This window comes from Pipistrellus kuhlii, unplaced genomic scaffold, assembly GCF_014108245.1.
Source record: "Pipistrellus kuhlii isolate mPipKuh1 unplaced genomic scaffold, mPipKuh1.p scaffold_m20_p_2, whole genome shotgun sequence".
NCBI lineage: Eukaryota > Metazoa > Chordata > Mammalia > Chiroptera > Vespertilionidae > Pipistrellus > Pipistrellus kuhlii.
The window spans coordinates 103921961-103947347 of NW_023425515.1; the positions used below are offsets into that span (position 1 = coordinate 103921961).

Here is a 25387-nt window from a genome sequence, read left to right on the forward strand (position 1 = left end):
CCACCAACAGTGCACATAGATACACCATTATACACCATTCATCAACAACTCTCTTTCGTCTTTTTCATAATAACCATTCTAACAGGCATAAAACCACAAATTTCTTAATGCATAGAGAACAAGTTAAAAATCCAAATTGGGATCACTTCCCAATATTCAATATATTTGGTCAAACTGAAAAAGGAAGAAACAGTTCATAAATTCTCAGTGGTTTTAGTTACCTGATATTCCCATTCTAGATGTCCTCCCTTTTTATTAAAGGCCTTAACTTTCCAATCCGCAACAGAGACTTTTATCACTGTGTCCACTATGGCAGCTTCCTGTTCTTCCACATCTGAGGTAATTTCAGACTCTTTGTTCTGACTGGGTTTTACAGTGCTTTCAATAAATCCGGCTCTAGTTTCCATGTCTGGAATATACTGAAGTTCAAAGTGGCCAACACTGAAATTCCACCTTAAATTTACAAATGCATGTTTTAGAAATTTACACTTGAAAAGAGGGAACCAAATAAATAACTTTTCTAGAGGGAAATAGCAAACATTAAGATTTGGTGATGAAAAAAAAGAAAACATAATCTTCAAGAAAGAAGCACTGCTAATTTATGCCACTAGAGGGCATAACTTTGTCCTGACTCAGCCAGGTTTTGGAAAGTTGTGAGCTGACATCAGCTATGGGACAGATTTTCTCTCAAAAATTAACAAATGTTCACAATTCCAAATCAGGATGATTAAAAAAACAACAACACATAAAAGTCATATTAAAATGAGATAGCATGCAGTCAGACTTACTTCTTAATTCAAGTCTGGCCATATTCATTCAAGTAATTTAAGAACAGCATATCTTATCCAACCATCTTATTTTTAATCATATATTTAAAAGTAAAAATTATGTAAGAATTTATTATTTGGAAAAAAAAATTGACCAAATAAATTGTATCTTCATACTTTAAGAAGAAAATAGACTAAATTATTATTTTAAAATCAGGGTAATCAGAAAAACTATGAAACTATTACATAACAGAGAGAACTCAAAGTCAAAACAGTCCAAGGTGAAATAAAGCACATTAACTTTCTCTTGAGAGATTTTTGTATTGAAAAAATGTTGATCAGTAAGCTTGCTCTGAAAAATATCATTAACCTAAGACTAAACTCATATATCAACATTGTATGAGACTCCTTCTAGTTACCAAATCCTGAGCATATGAAGAGAAACCCAGTACAGAATTTGTTAATAATCATGAGGCCATTTTTAATTTAGGGCTTACATTTTTCTTTAAAGAATAGTATGCTTCTAGGGAAGCAAAAGAATTCAGAAAATCTGCAAAGAAAAATCTGAATAGTTTTAGTCTTGGTGTGATTCTAAATAATACTAGCAGCAACATGATCTGAATACACACTTCTCATTGCCCTTGCGAGGCCCAACAGCTCTAACAGTTTTCTGGGTGCGTTGCAGAAGCAGGATGTCTTCTTGTTCCATTTCATCATTATCCCATCGGCGACAACCCAACGCTGAACAGATGTACCTCACCTGAAAAAACATATAAAATTAGTTTAGCCCTAGCTGGTTTTGTTCAGGTGATAGCGTGTCAGCCTATGGACTGGAGTGTCCCAGGTTTGATTCCACTAAAGGGTACGTGTCCAGGTTGCAGGTTCAATCCCCATCCCCAGCAAGGGACATGCAGGATGCAGCCGATTAATGATCCTCTCTCATCATTGATGTTTCTCTCTCTCTCTCCTTCTCCCTTCTTCTCTAAAATTAATAAAAATATATTTTTAATTAGTTTTAAAAAATACAAGTTACAGGAGGCCAGGGCTATTAAAAGAATCTATCATTTATATTTTAAAAAAAGAAAAGTATGGACGAAGCACCCAACTATTAAGAAGCATCTTAGATTACCAACCCCTAAAATTAGTTATTTTGAACCATAAAAGCAGCAATGAATATTCCAGGGAATGATTTTAAGGACTTAGATCATTTTAGTCTTACTTTGAGCATTCCATAGAAGATACAAAAAGAAATAGGTAACCAGTCTTGATATCTTAACAAGATCAATATAATTTCTGATGAATTAAAAACATAATCAACCTCAGAGTTTCCACATTACAGAAGTAGTTGGTTTTTAAAATTTTGAACCTCTTCTAATAGCTGCAGTATTTCAAAGTACTTCCTTCAAATCTTCATTAAAAGAAAAAGGAAAATGCTTAATATGAACCAAACTAAAATCCTAACAGAAAGAAACATACCTACTAGAATACCAGAATTTTGCAGAAGCACATCAAATCAGGGACCTGAGGATCTGGTTCATGACTGTGTTTAAAGAAAATTCTGAAATACACAGAGGACTTGAGGCCTCCTCAGTGCACTGCAGTATCAGGAGGTGGAGAAGTAGAAGGATCTGCAGCAAGTGCTACGGACCTAACACTTACACAGGGAATTGCCCAAGTATGAAAAACTCAGGTTCAAAAGGTAATTTTTCTATTTTTCCTTGTTTTAGTCTTAAATCTATATATAAGACAGTCAAATAACAAGGTGTTAGGAATTAAAAAAAGATTTTTACCTTTCTAAAAAATGTTTTTAATTAGTTATTCCTAATGATGGATTTTAATTGCAAGATGCAATTTTATTTTTTAAATATATATATTTTTTTATTTCAGACAGGAAGGGAGAGGAACAGAGAGATAGAAACATCAATAATGAGAGAGAATCACTGCCTCCTGCATGCCCCCTACTGGGAATCAAGCCCCCAACTGGGCATGTGCCCTTTCCAGAATAGAACCCGGGATCCTTCAGTCCGCAGGCGGATGCTCTATCACTGAGTCAAACCCACTAGGGCACAAGATGCAAATTTAGAAGATTATGATCACATCATAAGAGGTAATAATGGATGAAGTCTAGGGCTTATCAGCACGACTGTCACCAGACAGATCAAGTCAAATCTGACCTTGGAAACTTCTGACTCTTTTAAAGTCTCAGTTTCCTCAACTTTAACGTAAGTACAACTTTCTTCTTGAATCCTCTTATTATAAGATCAAACTACTAGTAGATAAAGAAATAAGCGGTATATTATTCTCACTAGGAAAGTTATTAATCTTTGGAGTGTTCTTCATCTGTCCAAATGCAAACAAAAACATGTAACCCTTAGGAATAATGTGAGGATTTCAAAATAATGTGCAATGAATGCACCACCACAGAGAAGAACCTCTTGTCTTGCTCCTGCTGTCCTGGCTCTGCTGTTCATTGTCATCTTGGATAAATCTAGTTTCTCTTAGTAATATTTCCCTGTTCTACTTTATAGTTCTTTTATTATACCAAATGATATCCTTGGGGGAAATTTTAATAAACCTCAACCAGAAATAGTATAGTTTAAGAAATTACTTCTATTACTATTTATTCTGATTTCTCCCCAAATAAATTCAGTATTTTCACTCACCTTTCCACTATATGCACTGAGTCCATATGTTGTGAGAGTCTGTCCTCCAACCAAAACAACATCATCTCCAAACTTGTAAGACGATTCAAGAAGTGATTCAACTGTAAAAGGGACTATTTCCATGCTCTGACGGTCTTGGTCCAACTGGAAGAGGTCTCCATCCAGGGAAGGAATGATTATCTTATTCCCAAAAACCTAAAATAAAAGCTACATTTGAAAAGGACCTTTGCTGTAAGAGGAGTAACTACGAGCTGGAGGGACTTCAGCTTCCTTCTCAGCAACACAGGTCACCATTGTGCTAGTGGTATTTTGTATCATCATAGTAAAAACAGAAGCAATTAAAAAGAACTGCCACCTCTCCAGGGGCCTCCATGAAGTTCTCCTGTTTGCTTTTTCTCAAATTGTTTGCCAGGAGTGTCCCATATGATATGTGAGTTACCAAAGAGAGTTCTGTGATCAAGTGAGTTCAAGAAGAGGTTACTACAGGGGTTCTTATAGTGATTAACATGCTAATGTAGATTTTTCTAGCCAGGGGACAGCATATGCAGTACTTTCCAGGCCTATTTTATCCAGGCCAATTGCAGTCATAGACTCAGATCCAAGAACACAAGTTGATTCATGCCCATCCTTTCTTGTACTTACCGTATTTTTCGGACCATAAGACGCTCTGGACCATAAGACGCACCAGTTTTTAGAGAAGGGAAATGAAGAAAAAAAGATTCTGAAACAAATAGTGTCCTAAAATATTTTATGTGCATTAAAACCCAACATTACAGTCATAAACACATGTAATCAACCCTGTAAAGTAAACAGCAGCATTTAGAACCATTTTAGAGCCGGGCAAGCACACACAGACCACACAGAGCCGGGCAAGTAAAAAAACTTTTTTTTTTAAAGTATATGTGTAGGCTATATTTGGACCATAAGACGCAGGGACTTTTTCCCCCCACTTCTGGGGGGGAAAAAGTGCGTCTTATGGTCCGAAAAATACGGTACTTTCTCAAGTCAGCTGTGTATTAAAAGCCTAGAAACCAACTGGTAACTTAGTGATTTTATGTTCTCAGTTATCCTTCCTCCTTAACAATGTTTACTGAGGGCCTATTATGTGCCAGATACTATTCTATTGCTTAGGACAGACTAATGAGCAAAATAAATATAATAAAATAAAAACAATTTCTGCCACTCTGGAGCTCAAACTCTAGTGTCTGCAGACAAATTAATGAATAATTATAGGGTAAGTTAGGTGATAAATGCCAGAGGGGAAAAAATAGAACAAGATAAAGGGGACTGGAAAATATTCATGTGGTAGGGGAAGAGCCAGTCAGTGAGGTGTTAAGGGTAGACCCTGCTGAGAATGCAATATTTAAGCAAAACCTAAACCTGAAAGTTAACCATGCTTACTTCTGGGGAACACCTTTTACCAAGAAGGACTTAAGGTGCAAGTGTGCCCATCATAAGGAAAACGAACTGTATTTAACGTATTGCTGTCCTATAAACTGAGAGACCATTATATCCTCAAGAAGTGCTTATTGTAAGTCTAAGAAATATTTACCAGGTATGCTAATGATCTTACATTTGTTTATAAAATGGGTATAACAATAATGCACTCAAATCTAGTGCCCAGATTTTGTTATTTAATTCCAGTCCTCACCAAAGGCAACAAGGCTTCCCAGACAAGTGGTTGATACCAGGACTGACAGGGTAGGTATAAGTTCAGCCTTTAACATCGGATTGATTATTCTAGAAAGAACAGATGTAATTTTTTTTAACAAAAAAAGAACAAAACAAAAAAAAGATAGGAATATGCCACCAACAGTATTTGGAAGAGTTTAAGTACCAAAATAATTAAGTATTGAATTATAAATCATTAGGGAAAATAAAGGAATTCATGAGTCATACTGATAATAAATAGATAAAATAAATAAAATATAGAGGAAAGGGAAGACTCTTATTGCAATAAAATGCCAAGTTTCTACCAGTAAATATGAAGGGAGAGGTGCAGTTGTAAAAATTAGCATTTTGTATTATCATAATAAAGATTGAATCAGGTCAAAAATCAGCTATGGTGTTAAATCTAGGTGAAAATTTAATGAGAAGCAGGATATTTGAATGGTCTTAAAGTATTCCCCACACACTTATTTACAAGAATTTAAAAAACAGTAATTATATAGGGAAAAATTCAGACAATACCTTGACTAGTGACCAAAATTAATAGCATCCCTGAATGATAAACTGATGCCCTAAGGGAGGACATATCACCTATGCAGAATCCTCACCAAGTATGCACAAACTGCATCTGAGCACAAGAAACACTAGACAAGCACAGAAGGAAATTTCAATTCTTAAATAAAAGGGCAGAGAGACTGTATTCTTAAAAAATGTCAATATCATAAAGGACAAAGTCTAGATGACAAGATGTACTGAGATGGAGAATGCTACAATAGACATACATTATTAGGTCAACTGATTAAATTGGAATATGAATGGTAAATTAAAATATCAATATAATTTTATGAAGTTGATAAATGTACTGTGATTATGTAAGAGAATGTCTCTATTAGGAAGTATTTAATGGTACAGGGCCATGATGAAGATTTAATATATCTTCAAATGTTTCAAGAAACAAGGGTGTATGAGGGATGAGGGGAAGGGAAAGAGAGAGGCACTCAGATGATAACGCAAGCAGAAGGTTTGGGCAGATAAATTTGGGTATATAAGGGTTAGGTTAGGGAGAGATCATTTTTATTTGGGCAAGTTTTTGAAGTTTGAAATTACCGAGATGGTTGCACTCACAGTGGAGGCAGGGATTCTGTAACACAAGATGGCTGTACCCACAATGGAGGCCGAGTTCCTCTTAAATTCCCCTTAAGGAGCCTTAATGAGCAGTGTCCAGCCACGGTGGGGCTTAACAGGGGACCTCAGGCCACGCCCCCGCCCAACAAAGCTTGACTGGAACCTCAGGCAGCACTCCTACCAGAAGACAGGCCCCTGGACCTGAGGCAGTGCCTCCCACTATTCGGGGCTTGATGGGGGACCTCAGCCTGTGTGCCCCGCCCATGGGGCTTGATGGGGTGGGTCCAATATTTAAGCAAGGTTATGTGTTAAGTGCTGTTACATGTCAGATGGCTATTGAATATTTGACAAAAGTCCTGAACTACAAAGGAAGAGCATATGCAAATGTCACAGACTAAGAGAATGTAATATCTAGCAGGTTTATCTAGTAGTGCTATTTTCCTTCATTATATCCACAATACACTTGCTACAACAGGTCGCGATGGATTTGTAAATATTTGGGGCCCAATTACCATTTCATTGACATGCCCTTCACCATGATGTCACTTGCCTTTAGCAATGAGGGGACCACACTTATGGCAGGTATGTATGAGAGGATGAGATAGGTGACACGGGCAGGCATCCTGAAGATGTTGTCGGCATGCACTAAGGGTCAGAACCCATGTCCACCCACTATCCAGTAAGAGTAGAAATTACCACTGTGGAAAGCTATGTCCACTTCCTCAAACATGTGCATATTATTGGGCACCTGGGTTCGTTCTCTCTCTCTCTCTCTCTCTCTCTCTCTCTCTCTGTCTCTCTTCCCTTTCTCTCTCTCTCTCTCTCTCTCTCTCTCTCTCTCTCTCTCTCTCCTCTCTCTCTTCTCTCTCTCTCTCATACCTTATTAGGAATTTATACACTGAGTGGCCAGATTATTATGATCTCTGAATGCATAATAATCTGGCCACTCAGTGTAGACTGACCACATAATTGGGATTTTAAAATCATGTTTTTTCCATGTATAAAAACTGCTTTGTGGGTAGTTTGAAAGAAGCAGAGGACTTACTAGCCAGAGGCTGGGGGCCATTATCTCCTAGTCCCTTGCTATATCAAGATTTGCAAGCTTTCCCTTATACATAAGCACACTGAGTGGCCAGATTATTATGTGTTCAGAGATCATAATAATCTGGCCACTCAGTGTATATAACAAGGGTGCTTATGTTGCTTAAAGCTGTGCTGGAACCTGAAATAATTTTTTTTAATTGCTTTTCCAGCAATTAGTCCATGTGCTTTGACTATATTCTATACAAACAGTTTGAGCTCATATACCTTGTTTTAAAAATCTTTTTCCTCAGATATCTTATTTTAAACTATTATATCTGTACTGTCCTTCAAATCATAGATTTAAAACTTAAAAATAACTAGTGTTTTTAACTATTGGCAGTGCCCTGGGAACAATACCAGTGGGCAAGGAGGAGGTTATTTGCTACATCAAAAGCTAGGAAACCGGAGGTGAGCTATAGTATTAGAAAACAGATTCCCTCTGTGGGGCTTCATACTGGGGGCCTCCTACGTGGTATTGGACAGGACTGAAATAAAGCAAACTCTAGTGGAACTGGAAACTTCTACTTTCAAAGCTGAACTATCTATTATTTTTGTTATTTAAGAAACTTCACAAATTGCCAAAACTGGTTTGGCTCAGTGGACAGAGCATAGACCTGCAGACTGAAAGGTCCCAGGTTCGATTCCGGTCAAGGGCATGTACCTTGGTTGCGGGCACCTCCCCAGTAGGGGGTGTGCAAGAGGCAGCTGATCGATGATTCTCTCTCATTGATGTTTCTAACTCTCTATCCCTCTCTCTTCCTCTCTGTAAAAATCAATAAAAATAAAATATTTAAAAAAAAAGAATAAAAAACTTCACAAATTTATCTTTTTATCAGTTGTATTAAGATGAAATGACATAGCACTGTATAAATTTAAAGTGTACAATGTGTTGATTTCATACATACATATATTGCAAAAGATTATCACCAGAGCATTAGCTAACACCTCCATTGCACAACCATTTTCTATTTGTCTTGAGAATATTTGAGATCTACTATCTTAGCAACTCTCAAATACTGGTATATAATCACCATACTGCACATTAGATCCCCAGAACTTATTATTCTTGTAACTGGAAGTTTGTACCCTTTGGCCAGTATATTCCATTTCCCCAGCCTCAGCCCCTGGTAACTACCACTCTACTCTTTTTTTTCTCTATGTAAAGCTGAATGATTTCTCTATGAATTATACATTCCCTTTTACGTGGTACTATTTTTATATACCGTATTTTTCGGACCATAAGACGCTCTGGACCATAAGACGCACCAGTTTTTAGAGAAGGGAAATGAAGAAAAAAAGATTCTGAAACAAATAGTGTCCTAAAATATTTTATGTGCATTAAAACCCAACATCACAGTCATAAACACATGTAATCAACCCTGTAAAGTAAACAGCAGCATTTAGAACCATTTTAGAGCCGGGCAAGCACACAGAGACCACACAGAGCCGGGCAAGTAAAAAACTTTTTTTTTTAAAGTATATGTGTAGGCTATATTTGGACCATAAGACGCAGGGACTTTTTCCCCCCACTTCTGGGGGAAAAAAAGTGTGTCTTATGGTCCGAAAAATACGGTACATCTATATTTATATTATTATAACATTAATAACAATATTATTACGTATTATTTATATTGTATATTTGAATATATTTAAATATTGACATATATAATCCCATCTAATAAAACAATAATATGCAAATTATCATCACTCCACTACACCCACAAGCCACACCCACAAGCCACACCCACAAGCCACACCCACAAGCCAATCAGGAGCAAATATGCAAATAAACCCAACAAGATGGCTATGGCCACAGAGACAGGAGGGAGGCTTGGGTTTCCCAAGAATGCAGGAAGCCAAGCTTTCCACCTGCCCTTTCTGGCCTAGGCCTCCTCCACTCAAGGCTATAAAATTTCAATGATAGAAGATACATAAATCCCAACAGAAATGGCAGCAGCCACAGAGCCAGCAGAAGGCTTGGCAATCCTCAGGGTACACAGTTTCAATTGTAAAAGAAAATAAATTCCAGATACCAGAGCCTCCACCTGGGTCACCAGGTGGTATGGCTGGCCTGCAAACAACCACAGGCCCCTCGCCAGGCTGCCACACACACCTGATCAGGAACACCCTTCAGGTCAAACCAGCCGGCCCCAACCCATGCACTGCACCAGGCCTCTATCCTATCTAATAAAAGAGTAATATGCAGATTGACCACTACAACACACAAGATGGCTGCCCCCATGTGGTCAAAGATGGCTGCCCCCATATAAACCCAAGATGGCCACCACAAGATGGCCAGAGCGGAGGGCAGTTGGGAGGGACAAGGCCTGCAAGGGAGGACAGTAGGGGGTGATCAAGCCTGAAGGGGAGAGCAGTTAAAGGTGACCAGATCAGCAGAGGAGGGAAGTTAGGGGCAAACAGGCTGGCAGGGGAGCAGTTAAGACATCAGTCAGGCTGGCAGGAGAGTGGTCAGGCAGATGAGTAGTTGGGAGCCAGCAGTTCTGGATTGTGAGAAGGATATCAGGAAGTCAGACATCCCTCAAAGGGTCCCAGATTGGAGAGGGTGCAGGCTAGGCTGAGGGACACCCCCCTCCTGTGCATGAATTTTGTGCACCAGGCCTCTAGTATACATTATAGATAACATTCTATGAAATCAGAAAAGAGCCCTTCAGTCCCAAAATCAATGAACACATGTGCTCCTCCTGTGGCCCCCCTGCACCTGGGTCTTGGGGATGGGCCTTCACAGGTTACCTTTCAGGTGCTGTGAGGAGCTGGGAGACAGGTGAACAAGAACTACACTTTATTTCAGAAGATACTCAGAGCCATGAAGAAAACACTTAGGTGCTGTGACTAGGAAGGGACTGTCTTGGTTTTCTATTGCTGCCCTAACAAATGACCTCAAATGGAAGAGTGATGGCAGGTGCTGTGGGTAGAAACCTGAGGCAGATGCATTGGGCTGTGCTCCTCCTCGTAGGCCCCGGGAGACCCAGCCCGTCCCCTGCTCATGGGTGCCGGCAGAATCTGCTCCTATGGGACCATTCTGTTCCATGTCTCTGCCTAAGCCACTGCCAGCAGCCAGGGGCCTCCAGAAAACCTTGGTCTGTGATCCCTTTCTCTAGTCTCAAATCCAGCAATCATGTTGAGTCCCTCCCATGGCATCCCTGACCCACCCTCCTGCCACTTCCCACTTTTAAGAACACCTGGTCACTGAGGGCCAGGACCTCAGAGTGGGGCCACAACTTCAGCACGTTCAGTACAGGGTCTGGGATTTGGTGCTCAATAAATGTACAATCACTGATTTAAAAACAAAGAAACACCTGGTTAACTTCACCACCTGCCTAACCCAGGACAGTTGCCAGGTTACCTCTGTAACCTGCCTTACCATTGTGACCTGTCTTAGTTCTGTGACCTGTTGCCACATGACACCCCACAAGGCTGGGCTGGGGCCACTGCACAGTGACTCCCCTGCAGGCTCAGGAAGAGCTCCCCAAGATCTTATCATATTTAAACTCAGACTTGGCTGTTGAGACAGAGCTGGCCACATGGAGAAAGGGGAAGCCACCACCAAAGGGGCAGCAAGTGCCCCCGGGCAGGGAGAACCAGGCTGGCTGGGTGCAGGAGAGGACGGGTGAGTAAAGGGCCCTTGTGTGGGGAATGGCATGATCAGGTTTATATTTTTTAAAGGTCACTGTGATTTTTGGCATTTGAAATGATATTTGAGGGGGCAGGATCCAGAAAGCTGAAGAGGGTGAGATGTGCTTCAGGTACAGAGAATGGGAACATGGCCTGGAGGCAGGAGAGATGAACACTGGAGACCTGAGCACACACCTCTCAGAGGCCCGTGAGTGAGGGACAGGGCAGGGAAACAGAAGACCCTCCATTGAGGGTGCAGGGCAGGGGGGACAGAGGACCCTCCATGGGGGATATAAGGCAGGGGGATAGTGGACCCTCCATTGAGGGTACAGGACAGGGGGGAGGGACCCTCCATGGAGGGGTCAGAGCAGGGAGGATAGGAGAGGAGGGAGGGATGACATAGGACACTGCCCCCTCCAAGGAGGGTCCCCTTTCCCCCCAAGAAGTTTCCCTGTTCCCCCAGCCTTGCTCCTTCCCATGGTCCCCTGTTCTTCCTGCCTTCCTATGGAAGACCCACAATCTCCCTTGTTCTGACCACTCTATGGCTGGTTCCTTTTCTCCTCAGCCTTGCTCCCTCCATGGAGGGTCTTCTGTTTCTCTCTCAGGTCCCCTCACTGACAGGCATCTGAGGGGCATGTGCTCTGGTCTTTCCGGTCTTCATCTCTCCTGACTCCAGGCCACGTGCTCACTCTCTGTACCTGAAGCACATTCTCACCCTCTTCAACTATCTAAATCCCACCTGTGCTCTCAAGGCACATCTCAAGTGTCATTTCAAATGTCAAATCATAAAGTGATCTCCACAGGGGATGGGGGTGGGGGAAAGTAGGAGATGGCCAAGGGGGGACAGATGGTGATGGAAGGAGACTTGCCTTGGGGTGGTGAACACACAATACAATCCTACCTAATAAAGGAATAATATGCAAATTAACCAACACTCTGCTACACCCACCAGCCACGCCCACCAGCCATTCAGAACAAGTATGCAAATGAACCCCAACCAAGATGGATGCCATTGGGTTTCCTGGGAAATACAGGAAGCCAAGCTTTCCACACACCCTGGTGGGCCCAGGCCTCTACTCAAGGGTACAAAATTTCAATTATAGAAGGTAAATAAATTCCAACAGAAATGGCAGCAGCCACGGAGCTGAAAGAGTAGGAGGCTAGGGCAATGGAGGAAGTCAAGCTTCTGCAGCCCTGGCCAGCTCAGGCCTTCATTCCAGGCTACAAAGTTCAATTGTAGAAGATACATAAATTCCAACATAAATGGCTGCTGCCACAGAGCGAGCAGGAGGCTTGGCTCCACTCCAGGCTACAAAATTTCAATTGTAGAAGATAAACACCAGATACCAGGGCCTCTGCTTGGATCACCAGGGAGCATGGTCGGCCTGCAAACCACCACAGGCCCCTCTCCCAGGCCACCTACACCCCAAGGGAACCCCCACCCTGATCCAAGACACCCTTCAGGGCAAACCAGCTTGCCCCCACCCATGCACCAGGCCTCTATCCTATCTAATAAGAAAGTAATATGCAGATTGACCATCACTCCAACACACAAGATGGCTGCCCCCATGTGGTCAAAGATCCTGTCCCCATGTGGACACAAGATGGCCACCACAAGATGGCCAGCAGTGGAGATCAGTTGGGAGGGACCAGGCCTGCAAGGGAGGGCAGTTGTGGGCAATCAGGAAAGCAGGGGAGGGCAGTAGGGAGAGACCAGGCCTGCAAGAGAAGGCAGTTGAGAGGGACCAGGTCTGTAGGGGAGGGCAGTTAGAGGTGACCAGGCCATCAGAGGAGGAAAGTTGGGGGCAAACAGGCCTGGCAGAGGAACATTTACCCATCAATCAGGCTGGCCTGGGAGTGGTTAGGGGGTGATCAGGCTGGCAGGCAGAGTGGCTAGGGGTAATCAGGAAGGCAGTCAGACGAGCAGTTTGGAGCCAGCAGTCCTGGATTGTGAGAAGGATGTCTGACCCCTGGAGGGGTCCTAGATTGGAGAGGCTGCAGGCTGGGCTGAGGGACATGCCCCCATGCACGAATTTCATGCACCAGGCTTCTAGTATACACATAATGCATTACAGAAGTGAATACCTAAAACCTATATAATTTTATTAACCAATGTCAAACCATTAAATTCAATTAAAAATAAATAAAAGGTGGGGGCCATTGAGAGTGATTGGATCATGAGGGTGGAGCCCTCATGAATAGGAATAATACCCTTTTAAAAGAAACCCCATACTAGACTATTTCGGGGGATCACTTTGCAAGTTCTATATATGTCTATGCTGTAAACTTGAAATATTGAATGACAACTCTTAATTGGGAAAAAATTAATTTTTAAAAATGAAATTTAAAAATAATAAACATATAATGATAAATCAGAAAGTGATCTTTAAAACATAAAAATCAGATCATGTCTAAAAGTTTGAAGGGTTCCAGCAGTAGTCAGCTGTGCAGACAGAATCATGTCTGTGATGGTGTTACACTGCTGGGAGAGGAATGTCCTGTCTTCTTCCTCCAGTCGCCTCTGTCAGTGTTCTGACTACAGCTGGCACTGGGGCAAGGCAGAACTGTGCTTCCTGAGAGCAAGCGAAGCATCACTTTAGCTGCTTAGTTCTGGTGTGGGAGCAGACACAGAGAAAACATATTTTTAAGCCTTAATGGTTCTAATAGCATTTTCAACCCTCCCAAGGGACAAGTGACTTTTACCTGCTTTTCCCTGTACTCCCGCCAGCCTGGCCCACCCAGTCTTGAGGACAGAGGGCTGGCGCAATGTTGGCCAGGAAGCTAGGGAACATGCATCTGGGTGGTCGTTTGAACAGAACTGCAGTTTCCTTAGGAAGGAAATGGAGGGAAGCATCTGCTAGTATCAGCCACGAATGAAGAGACTATACTTTTCATGACACAGTAATAGGATCAAAGCTGCATGACCCTGCCATGCTTTTCCTTCCCAACCACATTCCAGGGGACCCGAGAATCGCCCACCATGACAAGCAGCTTCCTGGCCTCGGAGACTCACCTACACTCTGCAAAGCCCTTAAGCTCACACGGCAGATCTCAGACTATGGATCCCAGACATCTTAACTCCTGGGAAGCAACCTGTAGTGACTTTAAAATTCCACTCTTACAGTGGAATTACTTGAGTACTCACTGAGAATCTGTCTCATGCAATCTGAGTACCTGCAGAGGCTCTTTCAGTGACTGAGCCTAACAGGCAGCCAGCAGGTGGAGGCAGATCTTGGGGTGCCTTGGGAGCTTTGTTGAACGGCCCCTAGGCCCAGTGCTAAGAAAAGCCAGCCTTGGTTTGGATCATCTTGTGCTCATTCAGGCCTGGCAGAGGTAGCCACACACTGCGAATTGCTTTGTAGCTCCAAAGAGGTTGCCCAGGGCCAGTCACAGGAAGCATCTGACATTGGCTGGCACCAGAGTCCCTCCCAGGAGGCCCCAGTGGCCAGATTCAGATGACGTCCGAGCAGGATCGTTAGCTTTACAAGTAGCATATCCCACATAATGTTATTAACCAATAGAGTCAATTTAAATCACAGGAAGAATATTGTGATAGAAGGTATAACGTGGATGGACCTTGACGACACCTTCAGTGCAAAAGCCAGTCAAAGAAGACAACTATTTTTGATTCCACTCACATAAGGTCCCTAGCCCCATCGGAGTCAGAGATGGAAGGGAAGATGAAGGTACCAGTGCTGGTGGGAGTGGGGGAAATGGGGGTGGAATGCAGAGTTGTTTACTAGAGACAGAGTTTTGGTTGGAGAAGATGTGAAAAGTGATGTAGATGATGGTAGTGTGGGCCACACAACTGCACTGTGCATTGACAAAATAGTGAAAATGAAAAATTTTACTGTGATAAAATGATCCAAAAAAGAGAAAGGAAAAAAAGGCCAGATCTTAAAATAGAACCATGGTCGGACATGCTCAGGCCACCTGAATCCCAGCTCCCAGCAGCCCTCTGGAAACACAGTGATGAGAAGAGCCTGGGTGTGAGGTTCGTTGAGAAACCCTGGGCAAGCCTTGGTTCCCTCCTGTATACCCCACAGGCCTGTTAAGAGAAGCAGGTAAGCTGTGTGGGGGTCACCATATTGTGCAGAGAAGCACACATCTCTGTGGGGAAAGCATTTTGTGCAGCCAGTATGGAAAGCAGTAAGGAGTTACCTCAAAAATTAAAAATGGAACTTCCTTATGACAGAGCAATTCCATTTCTGGGAATGTATCTCAAGGAATCAGCGACATTGATTGGAAAGAATATATTCACTGCTATGTTCATTGCAGTGTTATTTACAATACCAAGATCTGGAAGTATCCCTTGTGCCCATCAGCAGGTGAGTGGATAAAAATGCTTTGCTACATTGACCCCATGAAATAGTGCTTGGCTGTGAAAAGGAAAAGAATCTTAATATTTGTGACAGCGTGGAGAGCCTTATGGTAAGTGAAATAAGCCAATCAGAGTAAGACTAATGCCATATGATTTCACTTGGATGTGGAATCTAATTAGAAAAATAGATTAACATAGAAAATAGAAACAGACTCAGAAAGAGAACAGACTAACAGTTATCACAGGGGAAAGTGGATGTGGGTCTGGGTGAAAAAGATGAAGGTGTCGGGAGAAGGTGGAATGCAGATTGTTTACTGGGGACAGAATTTCAGTTGGAGAAGATGGGAAAAGTGATGGAGATGATGATGGTGTGGGCTGCACAACAGTATGAATATCCTTAATGCCACTGCACTGTGCACTGAAAAACAATGGAAATGGTAAATTTCACTGTGATACAATAATCCCAAAAAAAGAGAGAAAGGAAATGAAGGCCAGGTCTTCAAACAAAACCGAGGAGGAACATACTCAGGCCACCTGAATCCGCACTCCCAGCATGCCTCTGAACACAGTGATGAGAAGAGCCTGGGGTGTAACTTCCATTGAGAAACCCAGGGTAAGCCTTGGTTCACCTGGCTACCACACCAGCCTATTAAGAAAAGCAGAGCAGCTGCATGGGGGTCAATATCATGTGCAGAGAGCTGCACCTCTGAGGGGAATGCACTTTGTGCAGCCACTGTGGAAAGCAATAAGGAGTTACCTCAAAAATTAGAAATGGTACTACCATGTAACCCAGAGATTCCATTTCTGGAAATTTATCACAAAAAAATCAGACTTTTATTGGAAAAAATATACAAACTACTATGTTCATTGCAGTGTTATGTGCAACACCAAGATCTCGAAGCATCCCATGTGCCCATCAGTAGGTGAGTGGATAAAAATGCTCTGATACATTGAGATCATGGAATACTGCTTGGCTGTGAAAAGGAAGGGAATCTTACTATTTGTGACAGCGTAGATGGATCTGGAGAGCCTTATGGTAAGTGAAGTAATGTGGATGGAGCCTGACATGTTTAGTGCAGAAGCCAGTCAAAAGAGGACAACTACTGTGTGATTCCACTCACATGAGGTCCTTAGTGCCATCGAGTCAGAGATGCAAGGAAAGATGAAGGTACCAGTGGTAATGCTGGGGTGGTGGTGGGTGGGGAGTAGGAGGGTGAGATGCAGAGTTGTTTTTTATTTATTATTATTTTTAAAATATTTGTGTTTTTTTTATTTTATTGAATTGTTACAGAGAGGAAGGGAGAGGGAGAGGGAGAGAGAGCTAGAAACGTCGATGAAAGAGAAACATCGACCAGCTGCCTCTTGCACACCCCTACCAGGGATGTGCCCGCAACCAATGTACATGCCAATGACCGGAATCGGACCTGGGACCTTTCAGTCTGCAGACCGACGCTCTACCACTGAGCCAAACTGGTTTCGGCTTTAATTGATTTTTTATGGAGAGCAAGAGAGAGGGATAGAGTTAGAAACATCGATGAGAGAGAATTATCGATCAGCTGCCTCTTGCACTCCCCCTACTAGGGATGTGCCCCCAACCAAGATACATGCCCTTGACCGGAAACGAACCTGGGACCTTTCAGTCCGCAGACCAATGCTCTGTCCACTGAGCCAAACCGGTTTCGGCCAGAGTTGTTTTTTAATGGGGCCAGAGTTTCCATTGGAGAAGATGGGAAACATGATGGAGATGATGCTGGTTTGGTTTGCACAACAGTATCAATGTCCTTACCGCCACTGCACTGTGGATTGAAAAACATTGGGAATGGAAAATGTCACCGTGATAAAACTATCCAAAAAAAGAGAAAGGAAAAGAGGCCAGGTCTTCAAACAGAACCATGGTCGGAGGTGCTCAGGCCACCTGAATTCCCGCTCCCAGCAGGCCTCTGGACACACAGTGATGAGAAGAGCCAGGGATGTGAGGTCCGTTGAGAAACCCTGGGCAAGTCTTGCTTCCCCCTTGCTACCCAACCAACCTATTAAGAAAAGCAGAGAAGCCTCGAGGGGGGCACCATCCTGTGCAGAGAGGCACACATCTCTGGGGAAGGCATTTTGTGCAGCCAGTATGGAAAGCAGTAAGGAGTTACCTCAAAAATTAAAAATGGAACTTCTCTATGGCAGAGCAGTTCCACTTCTGGGAATGTATCCCAAGGAGTCAGCGACATTGATTGGAAAGAATATATTCACTGCAGTGTTATGTACAATACCAAGACCTGGAAGCATCCCATGTGCCCATCAGTAGGTGAGTGGATAAAAATGCTCTGGTACATTGAGATCATGGAATACTGCTTGGCTGTGAAAAGGAAGGGAATCTTACTATTTGTGACAGCGTGGATGGACCTGGAGAGCCTTATGGTAAGTGAAGTAATGTGGATGGAGCTTGACATGTTTAGTGCAGAAGCCAGTCAATAGAAGACAACTACTGTGTGATTCCACTCACATGAGGTCCTTAGCGCCATCGAATCAGAGATGGAGTGTAAGATGAAGGTACCCGTGATGATGGTGATGGTTGTGGTGGTGGTGTGTGTGTGGGGGGGGGGGTTTGGGGGGTAGGAGGGTGAGATGCAGAGTTGTTGTTTACTGGGGCCAGAGTTTATGTTGGAGAAGATGGGAAACGTGATGGAGATGATGGTGATGTGGCCATTCAACAGTATGAATGGCCTTAATGCCACTGCACTGTGGATTTAAAAACAGTGAGAATGGAAAATGTCAGTGTGATAAAACGATCCAAAAAAGAGAAAGGAAATGAAGGCCAGATCTTAAAACAGAACCATAGTGGGACGTGCTCAGGCCAACTGAATTCCAGCTCCCAGGAGGCCTCTGGACACACAGTGATGAGAAGAGCCTGAGGTGCGAGTTCTGTTGAAAAACCATTGTCAAGCCTTGGTTCCCCTGGCTAACCCACAGGCCTGTTAAGAAAAGCAGGGACACTCTATGGGGGTCACCATGGTTTGCAGAGAGGCACACATCTCTGTGGGAAATGCATTCTGTGCAGCCACTGTCAAAAGTAGCAAGAAGTTACCTCAAAAATTAAAAATGGAACTTCCTTATGTCTCAACAATTCCATTTCTGGGAATGTATCCCAAAAAAATCAGAGACATTGACTGGAAAGAATATATGCACTGCTATGCTCATTGTAGTGTTATTTACAACACCAAGATCTGGAACCAGCCCATGTGCCCATCAGTAGATGATTGGATAAAAATGCTTTGGTACATTGACCCCATGGAATACTACTTGGCTGTGAAAAGGAAGGGAATCTTTCTATTTGTGACAGCGTGGATGGACCTGGAGAGCCTTAATGTAAGTGTAATAAGCCAGCCAGAGAATGACTAATGGCATATGATTTCACTTATATGTGGAATCTAATGAACAAAATAAATTAACAAAGAAAATAGAAACAGACTCATAGAAAGAGAACAGACTGACGTTTGTTAGATGAGAAAGGGGCTGTGAGACTGGGTGAAAAAGATGAAGGGATTAACCAAAGGAAAACAACTCATAGAGAAAGACATCACTATATTGATCACCAGAGGGAAAGGGGGTGGAGGAGGTGGAAGAGGGTAAAGGGGGTCAAATGGTGATGGAAGGAGACTTGACTTGGGGTATTGGGCACACAATACATGTAGATGATGTGTTATAGAATTGTATACCTGAGTCCACATGACTTTATTAACCAATGTCAACCCAATAGATTGAATTAAAAACACTGGAAGAATGTTGTGACACAATCTATAACTTGGATGGACCTTGATGACATATTCAGTGCAAAAGCCAGTCTAAAGAGGACAACTACTGTGTGATTCCACTTGCATGAGGTCCCTAACTCCATCGGAGTCAGAGATGGAAGGAAAGATAAAGGTACCTGTGGTGGTGCTGGTGGGGGTGGGTGAAGGTGGGGATGCAGAGTTGTTGTTTATTGGGACAGAGTTTTGGTTGGAAAAGATGGGAAAAGTCATAGAGATGATGGTGGTGTGGGCCACACAACAGTATGAATGTGCTTAATGCCACTGCACTGTTCTCTAAAAAACAGTGAAAATGGTACATTTCACTGTGATAAAATAATCCAAAAAATAGAAAGGAAAGGGTGAGACCTTAAAACAGAACCGTGGTGGGACATGCTCAGGCCACCTGAGTTCCCGTTCCCAGGAGGCCTCTGGACACACAGTCATGAGAATAGCCAGGGGTGTGAGGTCCATTCAGAAACCCTGGGCAAGCCTTGGTTCCTTCCTGTCTACCCCACAGGCCTGTTAAGAGAAGCAGGGCAGCTGTGTGGGAGTCGCCATCGTGTGCAGGTGCAGAGAGGCGCACAGCAGGCCAGCCCCTGAGACGCTCACACCTGAGCGATCCCAGCAGCCCACCTGAGGCACAGCCGCCTGCAACCCCATGGCAACCACACCCGTCCACCGTGCCACCGAGACGCCCTCGGAGGAGAGAGCTGAGAAGTGCCAATGGGGCTTAAAATGGGGGCTTTTTAATGTTTATATTAATAAATATTTTAACTGCAAATAATTGATTCCCTATGATAATTGTGCCACCACAGAAAAATTGTAGAACTTACTCTCTAAAGTACTGACTCACAAGGCTTCTTCGATGATGTCCACTGTGGGACATGTGCTAGAAGTGGATGGTATCATGGTTCAAGGCTGTCCATGTCTCGCTGTGATTTTAACTTCATCTGAAGAGGAGACCAAAGGTCTACATTTGAGGCCTTGAGGTTATAATGAAAGAACTCCCTTCCCAGGGTACAGACATACACATGCACATTCATATACACCAATTCACAATCATTCATACACATTCACATTCACACAGCCTCACACACATGTACACACATCCCTTCATATATGCTTACATACACATTCACACAGTCACACAATTCATACATTCACACACATATTCCTACACACCTACAAACAACCATACAAGTTGACATTCACATGCCCCTATACACTCACTATAGCATACATGCTTAAACACACAGTAACATTTAGTCACACACAGTGACATCCATATTTATATTAATACATATCTTCACACATGTTTTCACACACACACACACACACGCACACCTGGGCAGGTATAAGAGAGAGAGAAGTGGGGAACTCTCTGCCTCCTCCAGGAGCTCAGAATAACTGAGAATTTGCCGGGGGAAGAGCAGGACTTTCTGGCAGGTTCCACTGCAGGTAGCATTTAGAGAGCATGGCACATTTAACCAGCTCAGGGAAGCCTTCAGCTCCTCTGAGGTTTGCCCGCCTCTGCTCCTCCTCTGCCTACTCTATGCGTTAGGTCACTGTGAGTAAAACCATGACTGGGCTATGGGGATAGGACCAGCCAGCCAAAGTGACCTCAAATTAAAAAAAAAAATAATCTCCACCCTCACAGATGTGTCTTGGAAGTCAGCCTACCCTGACCACGCACAGGTTTTACTCAGGAACAGTTTAGCCTTATTAAAAATGTCACTATTTAGATACCTGAAATCTACAATTAATTTGCCAGTAATGTAATTTTTTAAAAATACAGAATTCTTAGAGTTGATTTTTAAATGAACCCTAAAGCATTGTAGACTTTCTACTTTTAAAAAGTAGTTCCTTTCAGGAAATAAATTAATAGTTATTCTAGTGTATAAAACTGGGTAAACTATGAAATCAGATCCAAACACAAGATCTAATATCTAATTTAAGAAACAGTCTAAAAAACCTTTAAAAAAGAAAGAAAAAAAAAAGCACAATAGAATGTAAGAATTGTGGTTTTGACTTTGAAGATAAAATTATCTCTAGTTACTCCATTAGAGATTTCAAGTTTGTTTGTCCATCTTAGATGGATATTAGCTGAACACAGTGTGGTAATCATTTCACAATACAGTATATGCAAATCCAACCATCATGCTGTCTGCCTTAAACTTATACAGAGGTGTATGTCAATTATTCCTGAATAAAACTTGAAAAAAATAAAGTGCCTTGAGAAATGGAAAAAGTGATTTTATAGGCAGAAAAATGCATACACCATAACTAAAAGGAAATAAATCAGGATACACACATCATGAATGGTATTATCAAGACGACAGAAATAAAAATGTAAGTATGCAATTGCGCGTGCACTTGCGTGTGTGTGTGTGTGTGTGTGTGTGTGTGTGTTGAACATTGCAGGTCTCATTAGCTTATGCATATAAAGAGGTCACATCACAGTCCAGATTACAGTGGCTTTACAGCCTTATAACCCTCTCACAAAGCACACACCAGCCTGTGCTCAGCACCAAATTCAAGGAGGCCACTTCCCTCATTCGTCCCCCTCATCAGGGCTCTTTCCTCTGACCCTGCTGTGAATGTACTTCATCAGGACTCTCTGGAAGCTGAATTGGCCTCAGGAATATCGGGTCTAGTAATAATTAATGTCGTTTTTAACATTCGTTTAAAATCTTGCTTGGCGTTGACTTGTATTGACATAACCTTCAAACATGTGGTATCTACAGAACGTGTGAAGTGCAATTAACAAGTTTTGCTTGAAAAAGTCTGTGTTTGGTTTGGTTTTTGTTGCAAAACTAGGGCTAAGAAGATGGCGGATGAAGAGCATATTCGGCACTGCATGCTTTACGAGTTCCAATTAGGAAGAAAAGCAAGTGAGGCTGCAAAAAACATCTGTAGTGCTCTTGGTCAAGATGCAGTTAGCGCCAGAAAATGCCAGCGTTGGTTTGAGAAATTTTGTGAGGGAAATTTTTCGTTAGATGACAAGAGTGGTCAAGGCCGTGTGTCCAATTTTGATCAAGAAGCTCTTCAAGCTCTTTTGGTGCAAAATCCTCAAATTACCCAACAAGAGCTTGCGACAACTTTAAATTGTTCACAAAAAACAATTTCCAATCAATTGCGTGCACTTGGCAAAGTCCAAAAGTTTGGAAAATGGGTTCCTCATGAGTTGACCGACAACAACCGTAATCAAAGAGTCACAATTTGCAGTTCGCTCCTCTCTCGTCAAAACCGTTTGCCGTTTTTAGAGCAAATTGTTACCAGAGATGAACAATGGGTGCTGTATGTTAATTTGAAAAGGCGGCCCCAATGGTTGGACAAAAATGAGGCTCCGCAGCCCACGCCAAAACCTGACTTGCATGTGAAAAAAGTGATGTTGTGTCTTTGGTGGAATTTTAAAGGAATTCTTCATTATGAACTTTTACCATCTAACCAAACCATTACAAGTGCAGTGTATAGTGCCCAATTGGAAAGGTTAGCCCAAGCTTTAAGAGAAAAAGAACCCGCGCTGATTAATTGGAAGGGCGTAATTCTTCACCACGATAACGCAGGACCGCATACTGCAAGAATCACTGCTGAAAAACTGCGCCAGTTGGAATGGGAAGTTCTCCCTCAACCTGCATATTCTCCTGATATTGCCCCTTCCGATTACCATTTGTTTCGTTCTTTGCAAAACTTTCTTCTTGGAAAAAAATTTAATAATGAAGAATGCCTCAAAAATGCATTGACCGAATTTTTTGCATCAAAATCACAAGAATTTTACAACAGAGGGATTAAAATGCTTCCTGAGCATTGGGCACAAGTAGTAGAAAACAACGGCAACTATAGTGTTGATTAAATTTTGTTGTATTGGCCGAAACCGGTTTGGCTCAGTGGTAGAGCGTCGGTCTGCGGACTGAAAGGTCCCAGGTTCGATTCCGGTCAGGGGCATGTACGTTGGTTGCGGGCACATCCCCAGTACGGGGTGTACAGAAGGCAACTGGTCGATGTTTCTCTCTCATCGACGTTTCTAGCTATCTCTCTCCCTTCCTCTCTCTGCAAAAAATCAATAAAATATCTTTTTAAAAAAATAAAAAAAATAAAATTTGTTGTATTGTTTAAATAAATTCGATTTTAAAAAGTATTAGAAAACGACATTAATTATTGGGTCGGCAACTAAGTAATTGCGGATTTTTTAAAGAAAATCAAAGACAATTTTTTCATGGAACTAATAACTTTATTCTGTAATGTATTGCCCATTTTGATCAATGACCTTTTGACATCTTTCAGGCAGCATCATAATCCCACGTTCAAAAAACTTCTGGTTTTATTAGCAAAAACTGAATCAGGTACGATTTGACATCATCATCATTATTGAAATTTTTACCATTCAAGGAGTTTTGTAAAGATCGAAAAACAAGTAATCAGATGGTGCAAGGTCAAGACTATATGGTGGATGTGGCAAAACATCCCAACCAAGCTCCATTAATTTTTGCCGAGTGACCAAAGATGTGTGTGGCCTTGCATTGTCATGATGGAATACAACACCTTTTCGATTGTCAATTCGGGCTGCTTTTCTTCAACTGCATTGTTTAATTTCGTTAGTCGTTCAATGTAGACATCAGAATTGATCGTTTGGTTGGGTGGTAAGAGTTCAAAGTAGACAATTCCTTTGTAATCCCACCAAACTGATAACAAAACCTTCTTTTGATGAATATCAGCTTTTGATGTTGTTTGAGTTGGTTCACCTGGCCTGCTCCACGATCTTTTCCACTTGATATTGTTGTAAACAACCATTTTTCATCGCCAGTTATCAGTCGTTTTAAAAATGGATCATTTTCATTACGTTTCTTTAGCAAATCGCAGCTGCTAATGCGTTGCGTTAACTGTGATTCTTTCAGTTCGTGAGGAACCCATGTATCGAGTTTTTGAACATAGCCAAGTTGTTTAAGTGATTTTCAATGCATGTATGTGATACATGAAGCTTCTCTGCAATCTCACATGTTGTACTGTGACAATCCGAATTGATTATTGCTTTGATTAGGGCGTCATCAACTTCAACTGGACGACCAGAGCGTTTTTCATCTTTGAGTGAAAAATCACCAGAACGAAATTGGCAAACCAATTTTGACACTGCCTTTCTTTTAAGGCTTCGTCACCATAAACAGCACATAACTTTTTATGAGCTTGCGATGCGTTTTCCCTTGCAGAAATAAAAAAGCAAAATATGACGAAAATGTTCCTTTTGATTTTCCATTTTTCAACGAACGCCAAACGAAAACTACAAAACAGATCAAAAAACTTTTTTTACTGATTAACAGCTGAATAGCCAACTATCAAATAACAAAATGTGTTTTACATTTGTACTACGTCTGCAAACCTAAAAATTCAACTGAAGCCATATATGTGTGAAACCAGCAATTACTTAGTTGCCGACCCAATATTACCAGACCTAATACATTCTATTAAAAGGAGATGCTCTTCATTCTAAAATTTTGCTTGGCTTTTAAGAATATGTTTTATTGATTTAGAGAGGAAAGGAGAGGTCTAGAGAGAAAAACATTGATGAGAGGAACATCATCAATCGGCTGCCTCCTTCATGCCCCCTACTGGGATCGAGCCCACAACTCAGGCCTGTGCTCCAACAAGGACTAGTGACCTCATGGTTCATGGGTGACACTCAACCACTGAGCAACTTTTGCTTGGCTTTCATTCTTGAATGCTAACATTGAGCTAAGGAAGCCACAAGAAAACAACGTAGCTTATGCCTACATTGTACAGACCTTTTCTAGGCCCTCCACCCAAGTTATCATTTCTCAGCTATCCTCACCCTTCCTTTTTCATATGGAACTTCAATAGATCTAGATGGCATTCTGCTCAGTCATTTTAGGCCTGGGGTGCAATTTTGCCCTCATGGACTCTCAAAGATAAGGAGTCTTAATTCTGACCCAGACCCAGTACCTGAGTAGGCTACTGTTACCCACTGACAGATGCTGCTAACATGGCCTGCCTGCCTGCATCTCTGAATACTGCAGCTTGTAGCTGTGCTCCATCTGCCACCTCTCTGGACTTCTCTGAGGCCCTCTGCTTGTCTGGCCTCCCACCAGTTGGTAGTAACACTCTACTTGCTGGAACCCATGTTCCACCTGTCTCCCATCAGCAGCAGCTGAGGTTGAAGCTCCAACACCAATCCCACCACAGCAGACAAGTCTAGTTCCAGGTCCAAAGATCTCCCAGCCTGCTGGTAACAGACAGTGAGCTGAGGGTTTTTCCTAGAGTGGGGTGGTGATGCCAAAGAATAAGCTCTGTAGACCAGAAGATTTAAGAAGCAAAAGTGTGCAAAATTGATAA

The 25387-nt window shown here is 42.2% G+C and overlaps 1 protein-coding gene and 1 non-coding gene across 9 annotated transcripts in view; one reads left to right on the forward strand and one right to left on the reverse strand.

Annotated features, from left to right (window-relative positions):
* The window catches only part of EIF2AK3 (eukaryotic translation initiation factor 2 alpha kinase 3), a 118906-nt gene that overhangs the window by 45561 nt on the left and 47958 nt on the right, over positions 1-25387 (reverse strand). For 7 of the 8 annotated variants that reach the window (XM_036444471.2, XM_045584194.1, XM_045584191.1 and 4 more), the window contains exons 3-5: positions 3431-3625; positions 1397-1527; positions 222-453 (exon numbers count right to left, since the gene is read on the reverse strand). In XM_036444471.2, coding sequence (XP_036300364.1) covers positions 222-453; positions 1397-1527; positions 3431-3553 — 486 coding nt within the window. In that variant the 5' untranslated portion in view covers positions 3554-3625. The remainder of the gene's footprint in view (positions 1-221; positions 454-1396; positions 1528-3430; positions 3626-25387) is intronic. The other variant, XM_045584196.1, reaches the window with a different exon arrangement.
* Positions 13368-13569, forward strand: LOC118725076. The gene has a single exon (XR_004989824.1). It is a non-coding gene; the product is annotated as a small nucleolar RNA SNORA74 (small nucleolar RNA).